The sequence below is a fragment of the Pristiophorus japonicus genome, chromosome 32 (assembly GCF_044704955.1).
Source record: "Pristiophorus japonicus isolate sPriJap1 chromosome 32, sPriJap1.hap1, whole genome shotgun sequence".
Taxonomy (NCBI): domain Eukaryota; kingdom Metazoa; phylum Chordata; class Chondrichthyes; family Pristiophoridae; genus Pristiophorus; species Pristiophorus japonicus.
The window spans coordinates 4,109,456-4,130,357 of NC_092008.1; the positions used below are offsets into that span (position 1 = coordinate 4,109,456).

The following is a 20,902-nucleotide window of genomic DNA, read 5'->3' on the forward strand; positions in this document are numbered from 1 at the left end:
ATTGGACTCCGAGGACACCTGGGAGAAACCCTCCCTCTTCCCCCTGCTCTTCTTATCGTGGCCTTGTGATCTTTTACGTCCCTCCGGCCTAACGCACCATCCCGAAAGACAGCCCCTCCGACTGGGACTCGAACCCACGCCTGTGTGACTCGGGCAAGTGCTGTTGACGGAGCCACGCGAACCTTGAAAGCACTCGGTTGTCACGGAGGGGAGTTTGTCCCGTCCCTCGCACCCCTGTCGCCGAGCTCGGGGACCTTCCCGGACAAATGTCTCTCCACGTGATAGCGCACGGCGCACAGACGCCCGCGCGTCGATTCCGCTCCCGACCCTGGGGTCAGAAGATTTGGGGGTCCAAGCCACGCCTCGGGGTACTTGGGCGTAGCGCTGAGGGAGCACCACGCTGCGCTGTCGGAGGGGCGGTACTGAGGGAGCGCCGTACTGCGCTCTCGGAGGGGCGGTACTGAGGGAGTGTTGTAGGAGCAGTACTGAGGGAGTGTCGTAGGGGCGGTACTGAGGGAGCGCTGCACTGTCGGAGGGGCGGTACTGAGGGAGCGCCGCACTGTCGGAGGGGCGGAACTGAGGGAGCGCCGCACTGTCGGAGGGGCGGGACTGAGGGAGCGCCGCACTGTCGGAGGGGCGGTACTGAGGGAGCGCCGCACGGTCGGAGGGGCGGTACTGAGGGAGCACCGCACTGTCGGAGGGGCGGTACTGAGGGAGCGCCGCACTGTCGGAGGGGCGGTACTGAGGGAGCGCCGCACTGTCGGAGGGGCGGTACTGAGGGAGCGCCGCACTGTCGGAGGGGCGGTACTGAGGGAGCGCCGCACTGTCGGAGGGGCGGTACTGAGGGAGAGCCGCACTGTCGGAGGGGCGGTACTGAGGGAGCGCCGCACTGTCGGAGGGGCAGTACTGAGGGAGCGCCGCACTGTCGGAGGGGCAGTACTGAGGGAGCCCCGCACTGTTGGAGGGGCGGTACTGAGGGAGCGCCGCACTGTCGGAGGGGCGGTGCTGAGGGAGCGCCGCACTGTCGGAGGGGCGGTACTGAGGGAGCGCCGCACTGTCGGAGGCTGAGGTTGCCGGAGGTTCTCCCGATAACTTACCGAAGTCTGTTTTCCCCCCCACCCCCTCAACAGCTGGCGGTCCTGCTCGCTCGGGAGAGAGCTCTCTTGGCGGAGCTGAGCGTACAGAAGGACCGGATCTCCAAACGTGAGTACAGGGCCGGGAGCGCTCTTCCAAAATGAAACACGAAAGGCAACGTTAGTGCTCGCAGTACCGCAAGTAAAGACAGACTTGCATTTATATAGCGCCTTTCACCTCCTCAGGACAACCCAAAACGCCTCACAACTAATGAAGCACTTTTTTTGGAGTGCGCTCACTGTTGTATTGTGGGAAACGCCAATTGCCGCACAGCAAGCTCCCACACACAGCGATGTGATAATGACCCGGATCGTCTGTTTTAGCGATGTTGGTCGAGGGATAAACATTGGCCCCAGGACCCCGGGGAGAACTCCCCCTGCTCTTCTTCCAATAGTGGCCCCGGGATCTTTTACATCCACCCGAGAGGGCAGAGGGGGCCTCGGTTTAACGTCTCGTTCGCAAAAGACGGCACCTCCGACAGTGCGGCGCTCCCTCAGTACCGCCCCTCCGACAGCGCAGTGCGGCGCTCCCTCAGTACCGCCCCTCCGACAGTGCGGCGCTCCCTCAGTACCGCCCCTCCGACAGTGCGGCGCTCCCTCAGTACCGCCCCTCCGACAGTGCGGCGCTCCCTCAGTACCGCCCCTCCGACAGTGCGGCGCTCCCTCAGTACCGCCCCTCCGACAGTGAGGCGCTCCCTCAGTACCGCCCCTCCGACAGTGCGGCGCTCCCTCAGTACCGCCCCTCCGACAGTGCGGCGCTCCCTCAGTACAGCCCCTCCGACAGCGCAGTGCAGCGCTCCCTCAGTACTGCCCCTCCGACAATGAGGCGCTCCCTCAGTGCAGCGCTCCCTCAGTACAGCCCCTCCGACAGCGCAGTGCGGGGCTCCCTCAGTACTGTGATGGGAGTGTTGGCCAAGATTAGTTGTTTGAGCCCCATACAGCACAAGAGGATCCCATTGGGCCCATCGAGCCCCGTGCTGTGCCGGCCCGGTGACAGAGCGACCCAATCAGTCCCACACTCCCCCCCCCCCCCCCCCCCTGCCCTTTCCCCACAGCCCCGGCACATTTCCCCTTCCAGTATTTATCCAATTCCCCGTTTGAAGGTTACGATTGAATCTGCTCGCACCGAGCTTTCAGGCAGCGCGTTCCCGATCACAACAACTCGCTGCGTAAACACATTCTCCCCCCATCTCCCCCTCTGGTTCCAGCGCCGATTATCGTCAATCTGTGTCTTCTGGTTGTAGGCTCGTAATATAATCGGATCCGTCTGTTATCCATGTTAACCTTCTATTTTAACCTCTGCAGCTTTGCTCATCAATCAGGAGGTGCTGACGTGTTTAGGCAAACAAGAGGTGAGATAATTTTAATGTTGATTGCACTTTCGGCATTCGTGACAAACGACATTGTTCGGTACTGTGGCATTTAACTGTACCTGGGAGTGTTTGATGGGACAGTGTAGAGGGAGCTTTACTCTGTATCTAACTCCCTGTACCTGCCCTGGGAGTGTTTGATGGGACAGTGTAGAGGGAGCTTTACTCTGTATCTAACCCCGTGCTGTACCTGCCCTGGGAGTGTTTGATGGGGACAGTGTAGAGGGAGCTTTACTCTGTATCTAACCCCGTGCTGTACCTGCCCTGGGAGTGTTTGATGGGGACAGTGTAGAGGGAGCTTTACTCTGTACCTAACCCCCTGTACCTGCCCTGGGAGTGTGTGATGGGACAGTGTAGAGGGAGCTTTACTCTGTATCTAACCCCGTGCTGTACCTGCCCTGGGAGTGTTTGATGGGGACAGTGTAGAGGGAGCTTTACTCTGTATCTAACCCCGTGCTGTACCTGCCCTGGGAGTGTTTGATGGGACAGTGTAGAGGGAGCTTTACTCTGTATCTAACCCCCTGTACCTGCCTTGGGAATGTTTGATGGGGACAGTGTAGAGGGAGCTTTACTCTGTATCTAACCCCCTGTACCTGCCCTGGGAGTGTTTGATGGGGACAGTGTAGAGGGAGCTTTACTCTGTATCTAACCCCCTGTACCTGCCCTGGGAGTGTTTGATGGGACAGTGTAGAGGGAGCTTTACTCTGTATCTAACCCCCTGCTGTACCTGCCCTGGGAGTGTTTGATGGGACAGTGCAGAGGGAGCTTTACTCTGTATCTAACCCCCTGTACCTGCCCTGGGAGTGTTTGATGGGACAGTGTAGAGGGAGCTTTACTCTGTATCTAACCCCCTGTACCTGCCCTGGGAGTGTTTGATGGGGACAGTGTAGAGGGAGCTTTACTCTGTATCTAACCCCCTGCTGTACCTGCCCTGAGAGTGTTTGATGGGACAGTGTAGAGGGAGCTTTACTCTGTATCTAACCCCGTGCTGTACCTGCCCTGGGAGTGTTTGATGGGACAGTGTAGAGGGAGCTTTACTCTGTATCTAACCCCCTGCTGTACCTGCCCTGAGAGGGAGTGTTTGCTGGGACAGTGTCGAGGGAGCTTTACTCTGTATTTAAGTACGATGCAGCTGCACAAGTTTGACGGCTTGTTCCTCGAATGAAATGTGACCCCTTAAAACTGTCCCTTTCGAACAATCAGTTGCAGAATGCAGATGCACAGCTGGAGATGATTCTGTCTTGCGTGAGAAGTAGGAAGAAGACTTTACAGCAAGAGTTGGAGAGGTACGTCCTTGACGACTCAAAGATAATTCCCCCTCTGTTCCTTGATGGCTCCGTGTGTACGTGCCCGGAATGTTGTTTTACTGTGTGTTACAGAGATGGTCTGAGCGCAGCCCCAGTTCCGTCCGAGCTAGTCCAGAGCTCGGGGGCTATCAATATAAGACAGTCACTAATAAATCAGAAAAAAATCAAAGAGGAAGTTATTATTTAAATGGAGAAAGATTGCAAAGTGCTGCAGTACAGCGGGACCTGGGGGTTACTTGTGCATGAAACACAAAAGGATAGTATGCAGGTACAGCAAGTGATCAGGAAGGCCAATGGTATCTTGGCCTTTATCGCAAAGGGGATGGAGTATAAAAGCAGGGAAGTCTTGCTACAGTTATACAGGGTATTGGTGAGGCCGCACCTGGAGTACTGCGTGTAGTTTTGGTTTCCGTATTTACGAAAGGATATACTTGCTTTGGAGGCAGTTCAGAGAAGGTTCACTCGGTTGATTCCGGGGATGAGGGGGTTGACTTATGAGGAAAGGTTGAGCAGGTTGGGCCTCTACTCATTGGAGTTCAGAAGAATGAGAGGTGATCTTATCGAAACGTATAAGATTATGAGGGGGCTCGACAAGATGGATGCAGAGAGGATGTTTCCACTGATGGGGGAGACTAGAACTAGGGGGCATGGTCTTAGAATAAGGGGCCGCCCATTTAAAGCTGAGATGAGGAGGAATTTCTTCTCTGAGGGTTGTAAATCTGTGGAATTCTCTGCCTCAGAGAGCTGTGGAAGCCGGGACATTGAATATATTTAAGACAGAGATAGACAGTTTCTTAACCGATAAGGGGGCGGGCGGGGAAGTGGAGCTGAGTCCATGATCGGATCAGCCATGGTCGTATTAAATGGCGGAGCAGGCTCGAGGGGACGAATGGCCGACTCCTGCTCCTATTTCTGATGTTCTGTAAACCCAGCGGGGAATTCAGGGCCGCCTTTACCCAGAGAGCGGTGAGAATGTGGAACTCGCTGCCACAGGGTGGGGTTGAGGCGAATAGTATCGATGCATTTAAGGGAGAGCTGGGAATAAATGGTAACCACCAAAGCAGAATACGGCGGATGCTGGGAACCTGAGAGGAAAAACAGAGCATGCTGGGAAATCCCAGCGGGTCGGGCAGCGCCTGTGGAGAGAGAGAAAAACAGAGTTAGCGTCTCGGGACAACGACCCGTGGTCAGAACTGCCGAATGTTCGGACAGAACGCATTCTTAAGGAGCGCTGAAAGGGGAGGGGGTACGAAATAACAAAGGGGGAAGGTCTGTGATTGGGTGGAAGACAGGGCGAGATTAGAGAGAGACAAAAGGGCCGATGGGCCGAATGGAAACGGTAATGATCGAGGTTAGGGAAACAAAAGACGTGTCTACATAGGGTGTGAATGGCGTGGTAATTACCAGCTGCCGTGGTAGACAAAGAAAAGAAAAGTTTGCAAGATTGGGATGGAGGGAGGGCTTTTTTTAAAAAAAAAAGGAGAGGGAGATGTGGGCGGAGGTTACGGTCTGAAGTTGTTGGACTCGATGTTGAGGCCACAAGGGCTGTAAAGTGCCTCAGCGAAAGACGAGGTACTGTTCCAAGAGCTTGCATTGAGCTTCGTTGGAGACCGCCATTATCTGAATGGCGGCAGATTAGGAAAAGGGGGAGGTGCAACGAGACCTGGGTGTCATGGTACATCAGTCATTGAAAGTTGGCCATGCAGGTACAGCAGGCGGTGAAGAAGGCAAATGGCATGTTGGCCTTCATAGCGAGAGGATTTGAGTACAGGAGCAGGGAGGTGTTACTGCAGTTGTACAGGGCCTTGGTGAGCCCTCACCTGGAATATTGTGTTCAGTTTTGGTCTCCTAATCTGAGGAAGGACGTTCTTGCTATTGAGGGAGTGCAGCGAAGGTTCACCAGACCGATTCCCGGGATGGCAGGACTGACATATGAAGAAAGACTGGATCGACTGGGCTTGTATTCACTGGAGTTTAGAAGGCTGAGAGGGGATCTCATAGAAACATATAAAATTCTGACGGGACTGGACAGGTTAGATGCGGGAAGAATGCTCCCGATGTTGGGGAAGTCCAGAACCAGGGGTCACAGTCTAAGGATAAGGGGTAAGCCATTTAGGACCGAGATGAGGAGAAACTTCTTCACCCAGAGAGTGGTGAACCTGTGGAATTCTCTACCACAGAGAGTTGTTGAGGCCCAGTTCGTTGGATATATTCAAAAGGGAGTTAGATGTGGCCCTTGCGGCTAAAGGGATCAAGGGGTATGGAGAGAAAGCAGGAATGGGGTACTGAGGGAATGATCAGCCATGATCTTATTGAATGGTGGTGCAGGCTCGAAGGACCGAATGGCCTACTCCTGCACCTATTTTCTATGTGTCATGTATCTCACATTACTGTATATAACTATCTTACCATGCTACGGGGAGCGGGCGGGTAAGTGGAGCTGAGTCCACGGTCAGATCAGCCATGATCTTGTTGAATGGCGGAGCAGGCTCGAGGGGCTAGATGGCCTACTCCTGTTCCGAATTCTTATGTTCGATAACTGGATGTGACCTGTAACAATAAGCATACCTTACCACCAGGGGTGCACTTGCAGGAGACACTCCATACCTGTCCGACTGTGGTATATACAGGGAGGTCTCGGGCAAGTGGAGCACTGGCGAGCTGGAATTAAAGGCGCAGGTGCTAAGTGACCTTGACTTCCGTGTGTGTCTCGTGTAGGTCAGTACATTAGAGTCAGGACTTAACACCATGTTTCGATGAAATGGCCGCCTTCCGTGCTGTATATTTCTCTGATGCTATCGTCTCTTCGCCCCCCCCGGGACCCCCGCAGGGAACAGAGGTGGCTGCAGGAACAGCTCGAGATGGAGAAATCCCTTCAAGAGAAGAGGACGGAACATCCGCAATTCTTGACTCTCTCCGAGAACAGGTGAGAGGCCGAGCACGGTGTCGATGTTGCTGCACCTCGTTGTTAAGGTAAGAACAGAAGAAACGGGAGCAGGAGTCGGCCATTCGGCCCCTCGAGCCTGCTCCGCCATTTAATACGATCGCGGCTGATCCGATCATGGACTCAGCTCCACTTCCCCGCCCGCCCCTTCACTCCCTTATCGCTCAACAATCTGTCTCTCTCCACCTTAAATATATTCAGTGACACAGCCCCCCACAGCTCTCTGGGGCAGAGAATTCCACAGATTCACCAGAAGAAATTCCTCCTCATCTCCGTCCTAAATGGGCGACCCCTTATTCTGAGACTATGTGCCCCCTAGTTCTAGATTCCCCCCACGAGGGGGAAACATCCTCTCTGCATCTACCCTGTCCGGTCCCCCTCAGAATCTGATACGTTTCAATAAGGCCATATTGCTTCAGTTTCTACCAACGCTGCCAATGTCATTATCGGCACAAATTAAAGCAGCAGTGAGAACGATTGATTGCATTTACCTGCTCACTTTAACGCAGTAAAATGTCCCACAGTGCTTCCTCAGGAAACGTAGAAAATAGGTGCAGGAGCAGGCCATTCGGCCCTTCGAGCCTGCACCGCCATTCAATATGATCATTGCTGATCATTCACCTCAGTACCCCTTTCCTGCTTTCTCTCCATGCCCCTTGATCTCTTTAGCCGTAAGGGCCACATCTAACTCCCTCTTGAATATATCCAACGAACTGGCCTCAACAACTTTCTGTGGTAGAGAATTCCACAGGTTCACAATTCTCTGAGTGAAGAAGTTTCTCCTCATCTCAGTCCTAAATGGCTTACTCCTTATCCTTAGACTGTGGCCCCTGGTTCTGGACTTCCCCAACATCGGGAACATTCTTCCTGCATCTAACCTGTCCAGTCCCGTCAGTATTTTATATGTTTCTATGAGATCCCCTCTCATTCTTCTAAACTCCAGTGAATATAAGCCCAGTCGATCCAGTCTTTCTTCATATGTCAGTCCTGCCATCCCGGGAATCAGTCTGGTGAACCTTCGCTGCACTCCCTCAATAGCAAGAATGTCCTTCCTCAGATTAGGAGACCAAAACTGAACACAATATTCCAGGTGTGGCCTCACCAAGGCCCTGTACAACTGCAGCAACACCTCCCTGCCCCTGTACTCAAATCCTCTCGCTATGAAGGCCAACATGCCATTTGCCTTCTTCACCGCCTGCTGTACCTGCATGCCAACTTTCAATGACTGATGTACCATGACACCCAGGTCTCGTTGCACCTCCCCTTTTCTTAATCTGTCACCATTCAGATAATATTCTGCCTTCCTGTTTTTGCCCCCAAAGTGGATAACCTCACATTTATCCACATTATACTGCATCTGCCATGCAGTGTTTTCAGTCGACCTGAGTCTGTCTTTTAAACTCTCCCACTCCCATTACACCATCCATTTCCTTTTAATGTGGGCTTGGCTCAGTGGGTAGTGCCCTCTTCCCCCGAAACAGGAGGTCGTGGGACTGAGCCCCACTCGAGACTTGAGACGCACGCAGTCCAATCCCGACACTCCCCAGTGCAGTGCTGAGGGAGCGCCGCACTGTCGGAGGGGCGGTGCTGAGGGAGCGCCGCACTGTCGGAGGGGCGGTGCTGAGGGAGCGCCGCACTGTCGGAGGGGCGGTGCTGAGGGAGCGCCGCACTGTCGGAGGGGCGGTGCTGAGGGAGCGCCGCACTGTCGGAGGGGCGGTACTGAGGGAGCGCCGCACTGTCGGAGGGGCGGTACTGAGGGAGCGCTGCACTGTCGGAGGGGCGGTGCTGAGGGAGCGCCGCACTGCGCTGTCGGAGGGGCGGTACTGAGGGAGCGCCGCACTGTCGGAGGGGCGGTACTGAGGGAGCTCCGCACTGTCGGAGGTGCCGTCTTTTGCGGATGAGTCATTAAACCGAGGCCCCGTCTGCCCTCTCGGGTGGATGTAAAGGATCCCGGGGCAACTATTGGAAGGAGAGCAGGGGGAGTTCTCCCCGGTGTCCCAGGGCCAAGATTGAAATCTCAATGGACATCACAGGTCCTTTATCTCATTGGCTGGCTGTGTTTGCTTGCTGTGTGCTGATTGGCTGACCCCTCCAGGGTTCCTCCTCTCTCTTAGCGTGGTGCAGAAGATGAAGCTGAACATGGAGAAGGTGACCTCGCAGAAGGAAAAGCTCTTGTCTGCCTTGGGGAATTTCCTGGATGAGCATTATCCTCTGCCTAACCAGGCGAGGACCAGCGGAAAGAAGAAGGTAAGCGGCAGGGGCTGGACGAATCACAGAATCACAGGAACTTACAGCGCGGGAGGAGGCCATTCGGCCCATCGTGTCCGTGTTGTGCCGGCCGACCAAGAGCCATCCCGGCCTAATCCCACTTTCCCGCTCTGGGTCCGTAGCCCTGTGGGTTACGGCACTTCGAGCGCACGTCCAAATGTGGTGAGGGTTTCTGCCTCTACCACCCTTTCAGACAGCGAGTTCCCCCCCCAGACCCCCACCACCCTCTGGGTGAAGACATTTCCCCTCAAACCCCCTCTAAACCTCCCCCCAATTACTTTCAATCTCTGCCCCCTGGTTATTGACCCCTCTGCCAAGGGAAACAGGTCCGTCCTATCCACTCTATCCAGGCCCCTCACACCTCAATTAAATCTCCCCTCAGCCTCCTCTGTTCCAAAGAAAGCAACCCCAGCCTCTCCAATCTTTCCTCATCGCTAAAATTCTCCAGTCCCGGCAACATCCTGGTAAATCGCCTTTGTACCCTCTCCAGTGCAACATCCTGGTAAATCTCCTCTGCACCCTCTTTAGTGCAACATCCTGGTAAATCTCCTCTGTACCCTCTCCAGTGCAACATCCTGGTAAATCTCCTCTGTACCCTCTCCAGTGCAACATCCTGGTAAATCTCCTCTGTACCCTCTCTAGTGCAACATCCTGGTAAATCTCCTCTGCACCCTCTCTAGTGCAACATCCTGGTAAATCTCCTCTGTACCCTCTCCAGTGCAACATCCTGGTAAATCTCCTCTGTACCCTCTCTAGTGCAACATCCTGGTAAATCTCCTCTGTACCCTCTCCAGTGCAACATCCTGGTAAATCTCCTCTGTACCCTCTCCAGTGCAACATCCTGGTAAATCTCCTCTGTACCCTCTCCAGTGCAACATCCTGGTAAATCTCCTCTGTACCCTCTCTAGTGCAACATCCTGGTAAATCTCCTCTGCACCCTCTCTAGTGCAACATCCTGGTAAATCTCCTCTGTACCCTCTCCAGTGCAACATCCTGGTAAATCTCCTCTGTACCCTCTCTAGTGCAACATCCTGGTAAATCTCCTCTGTACCCTCTCCAGTGCAACATCCTGGTAAATCTCCTCTGTACCCTCTCCAGTGCAACATCCTGGTAAATCTCCTCTGTACCCTCTCTCGTGCAACATCGTGGTAAATCTCCTCTGTACCCTCTCCAGTGCAACATCCTGGTAAATCTCCTCTGTACCCTCTCCAGTGCAACATCCTGGTAAATCTCCTCTGTACCCTCTCTAGTGCAACATCCTGGTAAATCTCCTCTATACCCTCTCTAGTGCAATCACATCCTTCCTGTAATGCGGTGACCAGAACTGCACGCAGTACTCCAGCTGTGGCTTAACTAGTGTTTTATACAGTTCAAGCATAACCCCCCCCTGCTCTTGTATTCTATGCCTTGGCTAATAAAGGCAAGCGTTCCGTATGCCTTCTTAACCACCTTATCCACCTGGCCTGCTACCTTCCCGGGAGATCGGAGAAGTGGTATTTTTATTACCTCATTCACGACTGTGTCTCCAAACCAAACTAATGGGATACCCTTGCAGGAGTCTGTGCATGTAAGGGAGAGCGGGTCAGAGGCTGGGTATTCTGCGGTGAGTGTCTCACCTCCTGACTCCCCAAAGCCCCTCATAAGAAACAGGAGGAGGAGTCGGCCATTCGGCCCCTCGAGACTGCTCCGCCATTTAATACAATCATGGCTGATCCGATCATGGACTCAGCTCCACTTCCCTGCCCGCCCCCTTATCCCCTTATCGGTTAAGAAACTGTCTATCTCTGTTTTAAATATATTCAATGTCCCGGCTTCCACAGCTCTCTGAGGCAGAGAATTCCACAGATTTACAACCCTCAGAGAAGAAATTCCTCCTCATCTCAGTTTTAAATGGGCGGTCCCTTATTCTAATATTATGCCCCCGAGTTCTAGTCTCCCCCATCAGTGGGAACATCCTCTCTGCATCCACCTTATCAAGCCCCCTCGTAATCTTATATGTTTCGATAAGATCACCTCTCATTCTTCTGAATTCCAATGAGTAGAGGCCCAACCTCCTCAACCTTTCCTCATAAGTCAGCCCCCTCATCCCCGGAATCAACCGAGTGAACCTTCTCTGAACTGTCTCCAAAGCAAGTGTACCCCTCCTTAAATACGGAGACCAAAACTGTACGCAGTATTCCAGGTGTGGCCTCACCAATACGTGAATTGACTAGAATAAACTGGCGAATGATACTTAAAGGGTTGACAGTGGATAGGCAATGGCAAACATTTAAATATCACATGGATGAACTTCAGCAATTGTACATCCCTTCTGGAGTAAAAATAAAACGGGGAAGGTGGCTCAATCATGGCTAACAAGGGAAATTAGGGATAGTGTTAAATTCAAGGAAGAGGCATATAAATTGGCCAGAAAAAGCAGCAAATCTGAGGACTGGGAGAAATTTAGAATTCAGCAGAGGGGGACAAAGAGTTTAATTAGGAGGGGGGAAAATGGGAGTATGACAGGAAGCTTGCTGGGAACATAAAAACTGACTACAAAAGCTTCTATAGATATGTGAAGAGAAAAAGATTAGTGAAGACAAACGTAGGTTCCTTGCAGTCAGAACCAGGTGAATTTATAACGGGGAACAAAGAAATGGCGGACCAATTGAACAAATATTTTGGTCCTGTCTTCATGAAGGAAGACACAAATAATCTTCCGGAAGTACTAGGGGACCGAGGGTCTAGCGAGAAGGAGGAACTGAAGGATATCCTTATAAGTCAGGAAATTGTGTTTGGGAAATTGATGGGATTGAAGGCCGATAAATCCCCGGGGTCCGATAGTCTGCATCCCAGAGTACTTAAGGAAGTGGCCCGAGAAATAGTGGATGCATTGGTGATCATTTTCCAACAGTCTTATCGACTCTGGATCAGTTCCTATGGACTGGAGGGTAGCTAATGTAACCCCACTTTTTAAAAAAGGAGGGAGAGAGAAAGTGGATAATTATAGACCGGTTAGCCTGATATCAGTAGTGGGGAAAATGTTGGAATCAATTATTAAAGATGAAATAGCAGCGCATTTGGAAAGCAGTGACAGGATCGGTCCAAGTCAGCATGGATTTATGAAAGAGAAATCATGCTTGACAAATCTTCTGGAATATTTTGAGGATGTAACTAGTAGAGTGGACAAGGGAGAACCAGTGGATGTGGTGTATTTGGACTTTCAAAAGGCTTTTGACAAGGTCCTGCACAAGAGATTGGTGTGCAAAAGTAAAGCACATGGTATTGGGGGTAATGTACTGACGTGGATAGAGAACTGGTTGGCAGACAGGAAGCAGAGAGTCGGGATAAACGGGTCCTTTTCAGAATGGCAGGCAGTGACTAGTGGGGTGCCGCAGGGCTCAGTGCTGGGACCCCAGCTATTGACAATATATATCAATGATTTAGATGAAGGAATTGAGTGTAATATCTCTAAGTTTGCAGATGACACTAAGCTGGGTGGCAGTGTGAGCTGTGAGGAGGATGCTAAGAGGCTGCAGGGTGACTTGGACAGGTTAGGTGAGTGGGCAAATGCATGGCAGATGCAGTATAATGTGGATAAATGTGAGGTTATCCACTTTGGTGGCAAAAACAGGAAGACAGAATATTATCTGAATGGTGACAGATTAGGAAAAGGGGAGGTGCAACAAGACTTGGGTGTCATGGTTCATCAGTCATTGAAAGTTGGCATGCAGGTACAGCAGGCGGTGAAGAAGGCAAATGGTATGTTGGCCTTCATAGCGAGAGGATTTGAGTATAGGAGTAGGGAGGTGTTACTGCAGTTGTACAGGGCCTTGGTGAAGCCTCACCTGGAATATTGTGTTCAGTTTTGGTCTCCTAATCTGAGGAAGGATGTTCTTGCTATTGAGGGAGTGTAGCGAAGGTTCACCAGACTGATTCCCGGGATGGCTGGACTGATATGAGGAGAGACTGGATCAACTGGGCCTGTATTCACTGGAATTTAGAAGAATGAGAGGGGATCTCATAGAAACATATAAAATTCTGACGGGACTGGACAGGTTAGATGCAGGAAGAATGTTCCCGATGTTGGGGAAGTCCAGAACCAGGGGACACAGTCTAAGGATAAGGGGTAAGCCATTTAGGACCGAGATGAGGAGAAACTTCTTCACCCAGAGAATTGTGAACCTGTGGAATTCTCTACCACAGAGAGTTGTTGAGGCCAGTTCATTGGATATATTCAAGAGGGAGTTAGATGTGGCCCTTACGGCTAAAGGGTTCAAGGGGTATGGAGAGAAAGCAGGAATGGGGTACTGATGTGAATGATCAGCCATGATCGTATTGAATGGTGGTGCAGGCTCGCAGGGCCGAATGGCCTACTCCTGCACCTATTTTCTATGTTTCTATGTTTCAAAGGGGAGCCTTTCCTCATAAGTCAAACCCCCTCATCCCCGGAATCAACCGAGTGAACCTTCTCTGAACTGCCTCCAAAGCAAGTATATCCTTTCGTAAATATGGAAACCAAAACTGCACGCAGTACTCCAGGTGTGGCCTCACCAATACCCTGTATAACTGTAGCAAGACTTCCCTGCTTTTATACTCCATCTCCTTTGCAATAAAGGCCAAGATACCATCGGCCTTCCTGATCACTTGCTGTACCTGCATACTATCCTTTTGTGTTTCATGCACAAGTAACCCCCAGGTCCCGCTGTACTGCAGCACTTTGCAATCTTTCTCCATTTAAATAATAACTTGCTCTTTGATTTTTTTTCTGCCAAAGTGCATGACCTCACACTTTCCAACATTATACCCCATCTGACAAATTTTTGCCCACTCCCTTAGCCGTCTACAACCCACAAGTCAGGAGTGTGATGGAACACTCCCCACTTGCCTGGGTGAGTTGCAGCTCCAACAACACTCGAGACGCTCGACACCATCCAGGACAAAGCAGCCCCGCTCGATGGGCCACGCTCCCCACCACCTCCAACACTCACTCCCTCCACCACCTCCAACACTCACTCCCTCCACCACCTCCAACACTCACTCCCTCCACCACCGGCGCACCGTGGCTGCAGTGTGCACCGTCCACAAGATGCACCGCGGCAACTGGCCAAGGCTTCTCCGGCAGCACCTCCCGAACCCGCGACCTCTACCCGCCTAGAAGGTCAAGGGCAGCAGATCCATGGGAACACCACCCCCTCCACGTTCCCCTCCCAGTCACACACACCATCCCTCGACTTGGAAATATATCGGCCGTTCCTCCATCGTCGCTGGGTCCCAATCCTGGAACTCCCTCCCTAACAGCACTGTGGGAGCACCTTCACCAGTATCAGCTGTGGCTCAGTGGGCAGCACTCTCCCCTTTGAGTCAGAAGGTTGTGGGTTCAAGTCCCACTCCAGGGACTTGAGCACGTAAATCTCGGCTGTCACTCCAGTGCTGAGGGAGCGCCGCACTGTCGGAGGGGCGGTACTGAGGGAGCGCCGCACTGTCGGAGGGGCAGTACTGAGGGAGCGCCGCACTGTCGGAGGGGCGGTACTGAGGGAGCGGCGTACTGTCGGAGGGGCGGTACTGAGGGAGCGCCGCACTGTCGGAGGGGCAGTACTGAGGGAGCGCCGCACTGTCGGAGGGGCGGTACTGAGGGAGCACCGCACTGTCGGAGGGGCGGTACTGAGGGAGCGCCGCTCTGTCGGAGGGGCAGTACTGAGGGAGCACCGCGCTGTCGGAGGGGCTGTACTGAGGGAGCGCCGCACTGTCGGAGGGGCAGTACTGAGGGGGGGCAGTACTGAGGGAGCGCCGCACTGTCGGAGGGGCGGTACTGAGGGAGCGCCGCTCTGTCGGAGGGGCGGTACTGAGGGAGCGCCGCACTGTCGGAGGGGCGGTACTGAGGGAGCGCCGCTCTGTCGGAGGGGCGGTACTGAGGGAGCCCCGCACTGTCGGAGGGGCGGTACTGAGGGAGTGCCGCACTGTCGGAGGGGCGGTACTGAGGGAGTGCCGCACTGTCGAAGGGGCGGTACTGAGGGAGCCCCGCACTGTCGGAGGGGCAGTACTGAGGGAGCCCCGCACTGTCGGAGGGGCGGTACTGAGGGAGCGGCGCACTGTCGGAGGGGCGGTACTGAGGGAGCGCCGCACTGTCGGAGGGGCAGTACTGAGGGAGCGCCGCACTGTCGGAGGGGCGGTACTGAGGGAGCGCCGCACTGTCGGAGGGGCTGTCTTTCGGATGAGACGTTAAACCGAGGCCCCGTCTGCCCTCTCGGGAGGATGTAAAAGATCCCACGGCCACGATTGGAAGAAGAGCAGGGGGAGTTCTCCCCGGTGTCCTGGGGCCAATATTTATCCCTCGACCAACATCACTAAAACAGAGGATCTGGGTCATTATCACATCGCTGTGTGTGGGAGCTTGCTGTGCGCTAATTGGCGTTTCCCACAATACAACAGGGAACACACTCCAAAAGAGCTTTATTGGCTGTGAGGCGCTTTGGGACGTCCTGAGGGAGTGAAAGTCACGATATAAATGCAAGTTTGTCTTCATTCTTCTTTTCTCCTCTCTGTGTCTCTCTCTGTGTCTCTCTCTGTGTCTCTCTCTGTGTCTCTCTCTGTGTCTCTCTCTGTGTCTCTCTCTGTGTCTCTCTCTGTGTCTCTCTCTGTGTCTCTCTCTGTGTCTCTCTCTGTGTCTCTCTCTGTGTCTCTCTCTGTGTCTCTCTCTGTGTCTCTCTCTGTGTCTCTCTCTGTGTCTCTCTCTCTCTCTCTCTCTCTCTCTCTCTCTCTCTCTCTATCTATCTCTGTCTCTATGTCTCTCTTTCTTTCTTTCTCTTTCGTTCTCTCTCTGTGTCTCTCTGTCTGTCTCCATTTCTCTGTCTCTGTCTGTCTGTCTCTCTCTCTCTCTCTCCCCTCTCTATCTCTGTCTCCCCCTCGCGCTCTCTGTCTCCCCCTCGCGCTCTCTGTCTCCCCCTCGCTCTCTCTGTCTCCCCCTCGCTCTCTCTGTCTCCCCCTCGCTCTCTCTGTCTCCCCCTCGCGCTCTCTGTCTCCCCCTCGCGCTCTCTGTCTCCCCCTCGCGCTCTCTGTCTCCCCCTCGCGCTCTCTGTCTCCCCCTCGCGCTCTCTGTCTCCCCCTCGCGCTCTCTGTCTCCCCCTCGCGCTCTCTGTCTCCCCCTCGCGCTCTCTGTCTCCCCCTCGCTCTCTCTGTCTCCCCCTCGCTCTCTCTGTCTCCCCCTCGCTCTCTCTGTCTCCCCCTCGCTCTCTCTGTCTCCCCCTCGCGCTCTCTGTCTCCCCCTCGCGCTCTCTGTCTCCCCCTCGCGCTCTCTGTCTCCCCCTCGCGCTCTCTGTCTCCCCCTCGCGCTCTCTGTCTCCCCCTCGCTCTCTCTGTCTCCCCCTCGCTCTCTCTGTCTCCCCCTCGCGCTCTCTGTCTCCCCCTCGCGCTCTCTGTCTCCCCCTCGCGCTCTCTGTCTCCCCCTCGCGCTCTCTGTCTCCCCCTCGCTCTCTCTGTCTCCCCCTCGCTCTCTCTGTCTCCCCCTCGCTCTCTCTGTCTCCCCCTCGCTCTCTCTGTCTCCCCCTCGCTCTCTCTGTCTCCCCCTCGCTCTCTCTGTCTCCCCCTCGCGCTCTCTGTCTCCCCCTCGCGCTCTCTGTCTCCCCCTCGCGCGCTCTGTCTCCCCCTCGCGCGCTCTGTCTCCCCCTCGCGCGCTCTGTCTCCCCCTCGCGCGCTCTGTCTCCCCCTCGCGCGCTCTGTCTCCCCCTCGCGCGCTCTGTCTCCCCCTCGCGCGCTCTGTCTCCCCCTCGCGCGCTCTGTCTCCCCCTCGCGCGCTCTGTCTCCCCCTCGCGCGCTCTGTCTCCCCCTCGCGCGCTCTGTCTCCCCCTCGCGCGCTCTGTCTCCCCCTCGCGCGCTCTGTCTCCCCCTCGCGCGCTCTGTCTTCCCCCTCGCGCGCTCTGTCTTCCCCCTCGCGCGCTCTGTCTTCCCCCTCGCGCGCTCTGTCTTCCCCCTCGCGCGCTCTGTCTTCCCCCTCGCGCGCTCTGTCTTCCCCCTCGCGCGCTCTGTCTTCCCCCTCGCGCGCTCTGTCTTCCCCCTCGCGCGCTCTGTCTTCCCCCTCGCGCGCTCTGTCTTCCCCCTCGCGCGCTCTGTCTTCCCCCTCGCGCGCTCTGTCTTCCCCCTCGCGCGCTCTGTCTTCCCCCTCGCGCGCTCTGTCTTCCCCCTCGCGCGCTCTGTCTTCCCCCTCGCGCGCTCTGTCTTCCCCCTCGCGCGCTCTGTCTTCCCCCTCGCGCGCTCTGTCTTTCTCTCTCTCTCTCTCCCCCTCGCGGTGTCTGACACCTGAGGCACGGACTGCCCCCTCCGGGGAGGCAGCGTTCCAGCGCCGGCTCCCCCGCTGTGGCTGTTCACTAACCCCGCCCCCGTGCGGCTCCGCCTTGTGCTTTCAGAGACCGGCCCCTGAGGTGGGAGCGGACACGGACAACCTGATCACCTTCCACGAAGTTCTGGAGGTGAGGCAGGCCGATTGGTGACTGCGGGGTGGGGGGGAGGAGTGGTGCAGGGGAGCAGGGGGCTGGCACTGGGGGCCCTCAGCCCTGCCGACTACGATATGAAGGGAGCGAGGCCCAGCTCCCGGTGCGATGCCCTCGTTCAACGTAAGCGGCTTGTCTCCCCCTCCACCTCTACAGGGCCTCAAAAACGGCCATTGTCGTATTGTATGCCCCTGTGAGGATGCTCAGAGCTCTCTGGAGCTGTTGCACTGGGAGTGGCTTAGCCAGTCACGTGATGTTTACAAGAGTCAATAAAACCCCGGCCAATTGGGTTCAGGGGATCCACGATGAGGTATGCAGTCGTGAGCCGAGTGGATCAACTCGTAATATGTGGTGTGATTGTTAAACCTTTGTTAACAAACCAACTAGTTCTTAATAACAATGTGTGGCTATGAATTCTTGAGCAAAGAACCCATGTAGCGCAAACATTATAGGGGTAAAATGGGTAGGTAGTCGGGCCCACGCATTTATAATTATTGGGGCTTGTATCTAACCCCGGGCTGTACCTGCCCTGGGAGTGTTTGATGGGGCAGTGTCGAGGGAGCTTTACTCTATATCTAACCCAGTGCTGTACCTGCCCTGGGAGTGTTTGATGGGGACAGTGTAGAGGGAGCTTTACTCTGTATCTAACCCCCTGTACCTGCCCTGGGAGTGTTTGATGGGGACAGTGTAGAGGGAGCTTTACTCTGTATCTAACCCCCTGTACCTGCCCTGGGAGTGTTTGATGGGGACAGTGTAGAGGGAGCTTTACTCTGTATCTAACCCAGTGCTGTACCTGTCGTGGGAGTGTTTGATGGGACAGTGTAGAGAGAGCTTTACTCTGTATCTAACCCAGTGCTGTACCTGCCGTGGGAGTGTTTGATGGGACAGTGTAGAGGGAGCTTTACTCTGTATCTAACCCCCTGTACCTGCCCTGGGAGTGTTTGATGGGGACAGTGTAGAGGGAGCTTGACTCTGTATCTAACCCCGTGCAGTACCTGCCCTGGGAGTGTTTGATGGGACAGTGTAGAGGGAGCTTTACTCTGTATCTAACCCCCTGTACCTGCCCTGGGAGTGTTTGATGGGGACAGTGTCGAGGGAGCTTCACTCTGTATCTAACCCCCTGTACCTGCCCTGGGACTGTTTGATGGGACAGTGTAGAGGGAGCTTTACTCTGTATCTAACCCCCTGTACCTGCCCTGGGAGTGTTTGATGGGACAGTGTAGAGGGAGCTTTACTCTGTATCTAACCCCCTGTACCTGCCCAGGGAGTGTTTGATGGGGACAGTGTAGAGGGAGCTTTACTCTGTATCTAACCCCCTGTACCTGCCCTGGGAGTGTTTGATGGGGACAGTGTAGAGGGAGCTTGACTCTGTATCTAACCCCGTGCAGTACCTGCCCTGGGAGTGTTTGATGGGACAGTGTAGAGGGAGCTTTACTCTGTATCTAACCCCCTGTACCTGCCCTGGGAGTGTTTGATGGGGACAGTGTCGAGGGAGCTTCACTCTGTATCTAACCCCCTGTACCTGCCCTGGGACTGTTTGATGGGACAGTGTAGAGGGAGCTTTACTCTGTATCTAACCCCCTGTACCTGCCCTGGGAGTGTTTGATGGGACAGTGTAGAGGGAGCTTTACTCTGTATCTAACCCCCTGTACCTGCCCAGGGAGTGTTTGATGGGGACAGTGTAGAGGGAGCTTTACTCTGTATCTAACCCCCTGTACCTGCCCTGGGAGTGTTTGATGGGACAGTGTAGAGGGAGCTTTACTCTGTATCTAACCCCCTGTACCTGCCCTGGGAGTGTTTGATGGGACAGTGTAGAGGGAGCTTTACTCTGTATCTAACCCCCTGTACCTGCCCTGGGAGTGTTTGATGGGGACAGTGTAGAGGGAGCTTTACTCTGTATCTAACCCCCTGTACCTGCCCTGGGAGTGTTTGATGGGACAGTGTCGAGGGAGCTTTACTCTGTATCTAACCCCGTGCTGTCTCCTCTCTCCCGTGCAGCGTCTGATGACCAAGGCGATGAAGAGCCCCCACGACCCCTACGTGGAGCTGGACGACAGATTCTGGCCGCCGTATGTCGAGGCGCTGCTGCGATACGGGGTGGTCTCCCGGCACGCCGAGGATCCCCAGCGCATCCGCCTGGAGCCGTTCAACGAGTAGCGGGAGCGAGGAGGACGGTCTGAGGCAGCCCCTGTTCCCCCCCTCGCCAATCCCTGCGGCCCCTCTCGATCTTTCCCCACCCCACCCCACCCCCCCCCTGTACTCGCCTGATGCCCGCGCGTTGCCGGAGCGCTGGAGAACCGTGAGGAGCGGCAGGTACCGGGGGGGGGGGGCGATGATGGTCCAGCCCAGCTCCGACAGGCGAAGGGGGAGGTGGGAGGGGAGGGGGAGGGGAGGCGTCGGACCAAGTCAGTTAACCCCCGCGGTCCGACTCGCAAAGCTCCTCCCGACGGGCTCCGTGCGCTGGAGCCTCTCCCGGCCGGAGCGAGGACACGGCGGGCGGCTTTCCTCGCGGTAGGGAGAGGACGAGGAGCAAAGGGCGCGTGTCGGCAGATCGCCGCTGCCGACAAGCCGTCGTACGCTGCCGACTATTCTGCTCGTTGGCGGTGGTGGGGGGCGGGGGTGGGGTCCCCAGAGCGAGAGAGAGAGAGAGGTGGACACGGGGCGTGCCGCGATGCTGGGTACGAGACGGGTTCGTGCACCTTCCCTCCCCCAGCCCCCTCGAACCCCACCTGCTCTCCCTCCGCTCCCCACCCCTTGCTTTCCACAGCGATCTCCCTCCCCCCCGCCCCCGGCTCACTCCCTGCGCCCGTCGTGTGACGGACTGCACGTCAGCAATCGCGCTCATTAAAGCTCTCGTTATCTGACTTTTTCCTGCTGCGGTTTATTGTTAAATGTCGCGCATCTTCGGTGCGAGGCGATAGTTCCCAATGCTAGGCCACCTCTACACTGTCCCCATCAAACACTCCCAGGGCAGGTACAGGGGGTTAGATACAGAGTAAAGCTCCCTCTACACTGTCCCCATCAAACACTCCCAGGGCAGGTACAGGGGGTTAGATACAGAGTAAAGCTCCCTCTACACTGTCCCATCAAACACTCCCAGGGCAGGTACAGCACGGGGTTAGATACAGAGTAAAGCTCCCTCGACACTGTCCCATCAAACACTCCCAGGGTAGGTACAGGGGGTTAGATACAGAGTAAAGCTCCCTCTGCACTGTCCCCATCAAACACTCCCAGGGCAGGTGCAGGGGGTTAGATACAGAGTAAAGCTCCCTCTTCACTGTCCCCATCAAACACTCCCAGGGCAGGTACAGGGGGGTTAGATACAGAGTAAAGCTCCCTCTACACTGTCCCCATCAAACACTCCCAGGCAGGTACAGGGGGTTAGATACAGAGTGAAGCTCCCTCGACACTGTCC

At 55.1% G+C, this 20,902-nt stretch overlaps 1 protein-coding gene across 7 annotated transcripts in view; it reads left to right on the top strand.

The window, feature by feature from the left end:
* The window catches only part of cenpk (centromere protein K), a 38,837-nt gene extending 18,486 nt beyond the window's left edge, over window positions 1-20,351 (top strand). For 6 of the 7 annotated variants that reach the window (XM_070869139.1, XM_070869145.1, XM_070869144.1 and 3 more), the window contains 7 exons: window positions 1,131-1,203; window positions 2,439-2,485; window positions 3,707-3,789; window positions 6,641-6,736; window positions 8,869-9,001; window positions 17,404-17,466; window positions 19,486-20,351. In XM_070869139.1, the coding sequence (XP_070725240.1) occupies window positions 1,131-1,203; window positions 2,439-2,485; window positions 3,707-3,789; window positions 6,641-6,736; window positions 8,869-9,001; window positions 17,404-17,466; window positions 19,486-19,644 (654 nt within the window). In that variant the 3' untranslated portion in view covers window positions 19,645-20,351. The remainder of the gene's footprint in view (window positions 1-1,130; window positions 1,204-2,438; window positions 2,486-3,706; window positions 3,790-6,640; window positions 6,737-8,868; window positions 9,002-17,403; window positions 17,467-19,485) is intronic. The other variant, XM_070869146.1, reaches the window with a different exon arrangement.
* Window positions 20,352-20,902: the final 551 nt, after the last annotated feature.